Source organism: Vombatus ursinus, unplaced genomic scaffold (assembly GCF_900497805.2).
Source record: "Vombatus ursinus unplaced genomic scaffold, bare-nosed wombat genome assembly UNPS02014781.1, whole genome shotgun sequence".
Taxonomy (NCBI): Eukaryota; Metazoa; Chordata; class Mammalia; order Diprotodontia; family Vombatidae; genus Vombatus; species Vombatus ursinus.
This window is the reverse complement of record NW_020954559.1, coordinates 10,548,844-10,557,162: the sequence shown is the minus strand read 5'-3', so window position 1 is coordinate 10,557,162 and position 8,319 is coordinate 10,548,844. Positions and strand designations below refer to the sequence as shown.

At 43.1% G+C, this 8,319-nt stretch overlaps 1 protein-coding gene across 2 annotated transcripts; it reads right to left on the bottom strand.

Moving 5' to 3' along the window:
- Positions 1 to 262: 262 nt before the first annotated feature.
- On the bottom strand, positions 263 to 8,032 carry LOC114046328 (inhibitor of growth protein 1). Of its 2 annotated transcripts, none has more exons than XM_027866633.1 (2): positions 7,824 to 8,032; positions 263 to 1,871 (listed from the first exon to the last, which is right to left on the bottom strand). In XM_027866633.1, the coding sequence occupies exons 1-2, from the start codon at positions 7,957 to 7,959 to the stop codon at positions 1,168 to 1,170; spliced, it is 840 nt and encodes a 279-aa protein (XP_027722434.1). In that variant the 5' UTR covers positions 7,960 to 8,032; the 3' UTR covers positions 263 to 1,167. The 2 variants fall into 2 exon arrangements, with proteins under 2 accessions (XP_027722434.1, XP_027722435.1); XM_027866634.1 differs by lacking the exon at positions 7,824 to 8,032 and adding an exon at positions 5,492 to 5,706.
- Between the last annotated feature and the right edge of the window lie 287 nt (positions 8,033 to 8,319).

The window sequence follows — 8,319 nt, the reverse complement described above, 5'->3', positions numbered from 1 at the left end:
GCTTTAGCAATAATTGCCCCAGAAGAAAAGCAGCTCTTCAGTTGCACTACCCAACTGCTTGAGTTTGAGAGGTGACCTCACATTCAAAGCAAAAATTGTAAGATGCTATTTTGTTGCTCATTTGTTATCTAGTATTTCATTATTAATATATTCTGTAGGCCAATGGTATAGATTCTGCTCAGTTTCTAATCAATTTGTTGGTACTTCTGATATTTTAGGCAATTCTTAAAAAATAGGAATATTAAATGCTACTAAAGGAGCAAACTGTCCAAAGTTTGATTTATTCTTTAATATCACAGCTGTACAACTTTCATACATACAGAAGGAAATGCACATTGGTTTCACAATGGGCATTTGGCTGCATTTCCAATTATAATACAGTAAGTGCAAGTCCACTCAGAAATTTACATTTATACAACTTATACAAATTAAAGATTGCTACACTATTATTTGTGACAGTATAAAGCTTGATTTTTTTGTGTTTAAGTTCCACTGCTAGATCACTTTCTGGTTAAATATAAAATGTACTCAATCATTTTAAAATGGCCCCTTTGGGACTAGGCCAGTATATAAAATATTGTCATGTAAAATTTAACCATTTTCTTTTTTAAAAAATAATCTTTTAACCCTAAACCTGTTATTGAACTGTTATACTGACACGTACTATAGTAGCAAGAGTCATTTGTTTAATGTCACATTGGTTATTTTTAAAAATGCAGCAGGCTGTATGTTTATTCAAATACAGCCATCTGGCTAAACATTTTCCAATTTTTTGTTAAGGTAAATAATATTTTCCTTAGATAAAAAATTGGCTTTATGAAATTATTCTTTCATCTATACTTTAATGGGCATAAGTGCTTCCCGGTCACGAAAAGAAATTTGAGCCTTTTGACTCACTTGGGTGCTTTATCCAAATCTATTTTTGGAGTTTAAAAAAATGTTGATCCACAGACCACTTCCTGGTTCAGATGTACCAAATGAAAACAAAACAAAACAAAGAAAGAAACAAATCACTGCCATCCCTATAACAGGAATGGTTTATTTTCTAACTTTCTTTAAAAATATACATTTTACAATCCTTGTACCTCCACGAAGGTGGTAAAGGTAATAAATACACTGGTTTGTTTTATTTTTTTTCCTCACTATTATAAAATAAATGTCTACAAACTACCTGTTATAAGCTCTTTCTTTTTTGGATTTCTCCAGTGCTTTGTCCATTGTTTTCTCATTTTCCCCTCTACATTTGGGACAGTACCATTTGCCCTTTGGTTTATGATTAAGTCCTACACATGAGAAATGAAACCACTCAATTGGGCATTCATCATTATCACAACCTATCATTTCTCCATAGGAGACTTGATTACATAAGCAGTATGTTGGTTCATTTGGATCAATAGGAAGGTCTGCAGGGGAGGCCTCCCTCTCCGCTTTGGCCTTGGATCTCTTCTTTTTCTTTGAAGTTTTAGCTTTTTTCTCCTTTGGAGTTCCTGAGGTGATATCATCATGATCATGGTTATTAGATGCATTCTCTCGGTTCTCATTGTTGCGCTGCCGCCTGGATCGCTTATTATTAGGCTTTTCAGCTTGAGTGATTGTCTCATTCTTAGACTTATCTTGGCTGGTTTTGCCACTATTGCCAGTGGTGTCGTTAGTCTCTTGACAAGTCTCAAAAAGTTCCACATGACTGTCAACTTGCCTGGTCCGATTCTCAACTAGTTCCACCATTTGGCTAACAATCTGGATCTTTTCATCTCCAAGTTCTTGGCTCCGAATTAATGCTCTTTGAATGCAGTGTAAAACTCTCCTCTTCTGTACTGAGTCGGTCTCGCGTTTGAACTTCTCATAATATTCATCCAACTCCTTTAAGATTTCTGCAATGGAAAATAACATTATATTTATACTACAAAAAGCATTTATACTCTCCACAGGGACTGAAACAGGGTCACTATAAAGGAAAGTGCTAGAATCTAAAAACAAACTCTCAAACTAAATGCAAGTGCCAGCAAATTTCAGATTTAGCAACCTACCACTTAAAACATTCGGAACAATTTTATGGGTATCAAAGAAAAGAAGACATTTTTGTGGACTACTAATTAATGGAAAAGCTTGTGATTAACAAGTATCTGATGCCTAATCGTATTACTTTCTTCCAAATTAAATGATATTCTATATTTCCAGGCAGCTCCATGACTTAAAGATTTTGCTCAATTTACAAAAATTATAGTAAACAGAGGAATTTATATTTTATATACTCATTTTTACTCAGTCTTTGAGTCTGAACAGGTTCAAGGGACAGAGGTTATTGAGTAAGTTTTTCACTGACCTATCTTCACCCACCAGTGCCTGTTATTTTTGCACAAATGAAAAAAAATGTAACCACAACATATGAAAATAACTTGAGAAAAGAACTACAATGAGCAATGGATAGGAGCCAGGAGATCTAGGTCCTAATCTTGGTTCTGCCACAAATAAGCTGTGTTAGAATATATGTCTACTAGTCTTAGCAATAAAACCTAAGTTATTTTTTTTATTTCAAAGAGGCCTGATTTTAAAAAAAATATGATAGGAAATGGGTTTGGGGACAACAAAAGACATATTGTGATTTACTTCTTTCCGTATCTATGAGTAACTAAATTAGTTTGCAGATATCATTTTCACTCCCAAGCCTAAAAGTAGTAAGTAATGTACCCATTCTGAAGATAAGGAAAAAGACAAAATAAAATATGGTCAACTCAGCTACCCAAAATTTAAGACTCAAAATTCAAATAGCTGTGGTTCCCCACCCACCATCAACACAAAAATGTAATCAAAGTGCTAAAATGAAACTTTTTAGAGAATATACTAACACGTTATAAACTTAAGTTTTTTTAATGCATTTTGGAAACATAATTACTCAAAGGAAATTATTTTACAAATATAATTGCTTTTAACTGTACTAAATGCAATAAGGAAAGTAATCATAATTGTCAAAAGCCTACTTTAAATGTGCAGATTAAAACTTCAAAAGTGGATTTCTCCCTATTCAATACTATTAAGTTAAATGGAATAAAATTTTTCCCTGGAAAGTCTGCAATCTTTTAAAATATTAGATTCCTCTCCCTTCTCCCCCCCACCCAAGCCTACAAACATATTTGCATAAAGCTCTATAATAAAATACATAAAACGTGAATGTCATCTTCAAAATCTAAACTATAAATATCATCTAAAAAAAGTTGGTACCTAACAAAAAAAATCAGTCTAACTTACAATAAAAGTATATTTCACGACAACTCCTAAGACTACTAAAAGAGACAGAGATAAAAATAACTTGTGTTAGGCAATGTTTCCTTGGGCAATATCCCTAAACTCTGAAGTTCTGATATACCCAGGGATTAGTGGAACAAAGTGGGGACTGTCTTTAGAGAACAAGACTGCCTAGTAGCCTCTTAATGCAGACAAATGCAACTACAATTTTCATTAAAAAATGCAAAGTTCAACATAAATTTCCTATATTCTACAAGTACCATTATTCCACTGGTTTTTACAAGGCTTTCTGTTCACAGTGCAATTAGAAATTTAACTAACATTAGTGGTATTTCACAGAAAAAGAAGAAAACTAACACCACTAAATTACTAAATTAAAATGTAATAATATAGCAGTCTTATGGTATCTAAAAATGTAAGAAAAGCACTAGACTTGGAGAGAGAATCCGGATTCTCATTTGCCTGGATACTACTTATGTGATCTGGGAAAGTCACCATGTCTGCTAGTCTAAATTTCCTCATCTATAAATTGGAGAACTATTGAACAGATAGAGATCCCTTTTAGCTGTAAGTCTGATTCAGGAATAATGCTCTGTAGGCCATTAGAGAGTTAAGAGTTGCTTGTATTTACTGATTAGTGTATGATTCTCCAATACCCTTCCTTAACAGGACAATAAATGACAGAAGTTTCATTTGTGACTGAAAAAAAATCCTACTCAATAGCATCAAACACTAAAGTCTACAAAATAGGAAGGAAGATAATGCCAAATAACATAGAAAAGTTTCAAAACTCATTCTTTCTACTGACACCTTATTGTTCTAACACTTCAACCTCAGATTCTCAGAACTCTTCTAATCCTCTTCTGCCTCCCCACTCCCAATTACAGTAACATTGCCTTCACTAATGAGAAATGCAGAGCAATTCCACAAATCGTTTGGACTGAAGTTTGGCAATGGTTAGTAAGTTTCAGAGACAGTAAGGAGAAGGGAGAGGGAGAATGTATCTCCAAATACAAAAAGAGTGGAGTATCCAACGAACTTTAAATGTGCATATGTAGCAGCAGTTAATTACAATTCGATTCCTCGTGTTCACTAAGGCAAATCTAAGGACAAAGAAACACCTTGGTAACCTTTTTTGAGATGTTCTCCATCCCTGAAAATAATAAAATTTAAATTTTATTAAAATATAATTTGGGTTAGCCTTTCCTTTAAGCACAAATCAGTGCATTTTCTTTTACATTAATGAATGATACATAAATCAAGGTGTATGACAACAAGGTGAATACATCATTAAGCTTTCATTTAATCTTAAATGCAAACTGTTAGCGAAATCAACTTAATTTGTCTAACGTGCCAAAATCTGAATCACTGGATCGTAGAGCCAGAAAAGACCATTTATGTCCAACCACTTTGTTTAACAGGTAAAGTGAGGCTCACAGTGGTAAACTGATTAGCAGTTCTTAAGCTTTATATTAATCTCCAAGAAAAGTAAGTTATCATCATGAGGAAGAAGTATCATCTATCTTTATGATGGCTACAGAGTGGCTGAAGTCTTATAGCTCTGAATAGCCCTAAAAACAACATTTAAGAACTCTAAATTGCATAGTTCAAAAGCCACCAAAGAAAAAGACACCACTAGGGACTCGAGGCCGGTCTAAGGTAATACACGTGAAAGTGACCAAGGCAGAAGTGTTAAATTTCATAGGACACAACAAAACCACCATCTTACTTTTTTGCCTCAGAGAGCAATTATGGCATAAAACGAAGCCCGTGGTAGTGGTGGTAAGGGGATGTCTCTGAGAAAGTAAAATTGCTGTTCCTTATGCCAGATCGCTCGGCTCACAAATGGCTGCCATTCCCTCGGTGACCGGCCAGGTCAGAGATCAGGAGTGGACTGGTGGCACAGAGGGGCATCCCCACATTTTGATCTGGGGACCCGAAGGCCTAACATAGAACTTCTCCCACCCACCCCGGGGGCGGGGGGCTCTAGGCCGGCCCAAGGCCCGCCCGCTCCAGATAGCCAATCCGAGTCCGACACAGCCTCACCCCCCAGAATCCCGCCGAGAAGGAAGAGCCAAGGGGCAAACAGAAACGCCTAGGGAGGGCCCGGAAAGGCCGACCTGGGCGTTATAAAGGCGAAGCCGCCGCCGGGGCCCTATCTCCGCTCTCGGGCCTCATTCCCCCTCCCCCGCTCATGACGCGCGCGCGCGCGCTCGTCCACACCAATAGGCCTCGCCGGGCAACTCACTTTTCCCACGCTGCACCACAGGCAAGAAAGCGCTTCGGTCCCTTACGCGAGGAGCGCGGGTCTGTCTCCGGGGCCCAGGCGAACGGCGGCGCCCACCGCCGGGTGAGTGATGAAGCCTGGGGCGGAGGAGGAGGCAAAGAGAGGGGGCCGGCTCCCTCGGGCATGTCGGCACCGACGCGACCCACTCGAGGCTCGCAAGGACTCCTAACCCGCTGAGCACTCCTGCTTAGCCTGGGGGACTAGCCCGAGCCCCGGCCCAGGGGAGTGGCCAGAGGTACAGTCGCCACCAACCGCTACCTCCGCCCACCTTCCCCTGCTCTAACGGCCGGACGTGACACGCAGCCATTGTTCCCAAGCCGGAAGCAGCCGGAGTTCTTTGGTGCCTTAGGAATGGCGAACTTAAAAATCTGACCTGGGCCGGAATCCGTCCAACCCTTCCCGTACTGGCCAATGGGGACCCAGTTTGCAGGTCAGAACTGCTCCACCTCTCCTCCGCCCCACCCTGTGCCCTCCTCCTCCTTGAAAGAGAGCGCCTATCGGAGTGGCGAGTGGAAGAAGGGTTAGTCTCCAGGACCCGCCCTTCCACAGAGAAAGCTCCAATCCGTGGCCAGATACTGAGGAACTGGCCCAGCCCGCGGATCCCAAAGTACCAATCTGAGGCTGGAGGCAAGAGGACTTCGAGATATTCAAAGCAATCCGACCTCTTCACTCCTCCCCACTTCCCCCTAAATCCCCCTCCGCCCTAGCCGGGGGGAAAAAAAAAGGAAAGCGGCGGAAACTGAGACCGAGGCAAGTCACTGGGCACAACCCACCCCCCTTCATCCCAGGGACCAATAGCCCGGCGGTGAAGTGATAAGGACATTCCATGGGGAACGTCACGGCCAATTACTAAGAGGCTGAGGCGGGGACGTTCCGCAATATGCTAATAGAGTGAGCTATAAAATTCGCTGCGAAACTGACTATCCGGCAGAGCGCACAGGGCGCCTTCAAACGAGGGGGTCCCGATTCTTGGGGGTAAGCCACTGCTTTCCCCGCCCCCCCACCCCCTTGCTCCCTGCAGCACAGCCCGGTAAACGGTAAACATTAGAAAACTAAGAGTGAGGCTCTTCTGTCACAACTGACCCCCACCACCACCTCCACCTTGGCGTGTGACCTCCGAGAAAAGTTTCCCCAAAAGCAAACAATTCCCTACGGGCATTCCCTGTACCCCTCTTCCCTAATACACGCCTTACATATAGATCTGTAGAGACCCACAGGTTCAACCCCCTGCTACCTTTCTACATGTCTTAACCTCTTCCCTGCTTCCTCGTGAGCACAATATGGATCCGCGGTTTCCTCGGCTTCTCTCCTACCCTCCTCCATTACATGTACACACACACACACACACACACACACACACACACAAATACACACTGCATAAAACCTTTCCTTCAATCCCTCTGCAAACTACACCCAGCAAGCCTTTCCCTAGCAGATCAGTCTTAGTAAGTCTGCACTGAAGAGGAGGAAGTGCAAGAGGGGGGCTGGAGAAAAGAAGGTAGCAGGGAAAGAGGGACCGTGCGGTACAGAGTATGTATCCCCCTACACTTTATGTAACACTTAGGTTTAAAGACCACCCGATGGGTTGGTGATGGGGGGGGAAATCAGCAGGAGGAGAGATGAGGAGGATAGAGGTGCTAGCATTTCTCAGGAGGGACGTAGCCCTGGTTTGGACTAGACAACCTTGCCCAACAGCAGCAACCTCTCCTCGAACAGCCTCTTTACTATCAGCCTCTCTCTGTCTCTACTGCTACTACAGCCATAATGAACACTGTACATTCCTCAATGTTGTTGTGCTGTAATCTGTGTCCACCCTGCACTTCCCCCTTTGCCACCCCCCGTTAAACACACACACACAGACACACACAGCCCCCAGTACACACCACCTCACCATCATCCCACTAGAAAGAGCTGTTCTTGTAGTCTAGCTTAAATTAAGATCTTTCCTTCTCTCCTTTCTTGTCCCATGTTTTACACAGAAAGACCTTGGTGAATAAAAGAAGCTGAAGACCTTTTGTTCCGCCCCATGACAAGAGCTACCGCTGCAGATCCCCCTGTGCAGCTCTCTCCAGCTCAATAACATTACTTGCCCCCTCCACTTCTGCCACCCCCCCATGAAAATCCAACTACCCTTCTTAACCAGGGGCCAAGAGGAGGGAGGTGTAAGAGACTAGGAAAGGGGTAGGAGCATTCATACAATCACACACACACACACACACACACACACTCGGATGAGCTAGGGAAAAAAAGAGGGACCCGACCAACCGCCCCATCCATCACCCCCAGCTCTTACCTTGGTATTTCGCGTCTATTTCCCTCATCAAGGAGACGTTTCTCTGCAGATCGAAAGGCAGGGATTCGATGGAGTCCAGATAATCCTCCACATAGTTCACCAGGTGAATCTGCTCCCCGTTTGCAGGACTCAACATGGTTCACCCGAAAGGTCCCCGGCGACTCTGCACTGCTTTCCGCTTCCTCCACCCCCCCACCCCCCGCCCCCCTAAAAAAATAGCACTGCAAAATGCAGAGCTCTCTCTCACTCCTACCCCCCAACCCCCGCGGTCTCCGGCTCTCAGCCCCCCAAGAAAGCTACATCTGCTGCTCCGTTTCCCCTTCCTCCTGCGAAACGGAGAGAGACCGAGGAGGAGAGACACCTCCCCCCAGGCCCCCCCTCCCCGCCTATTCGGCGGCGGAGAGATCGGCTGTCGCTCCGGTAACTCGCACACAGGAGCTGTTAAGAACAAGCTGAGGGTCGGCTGGGGAGGAAGGGAAACGGAGAGGCGGAGGGG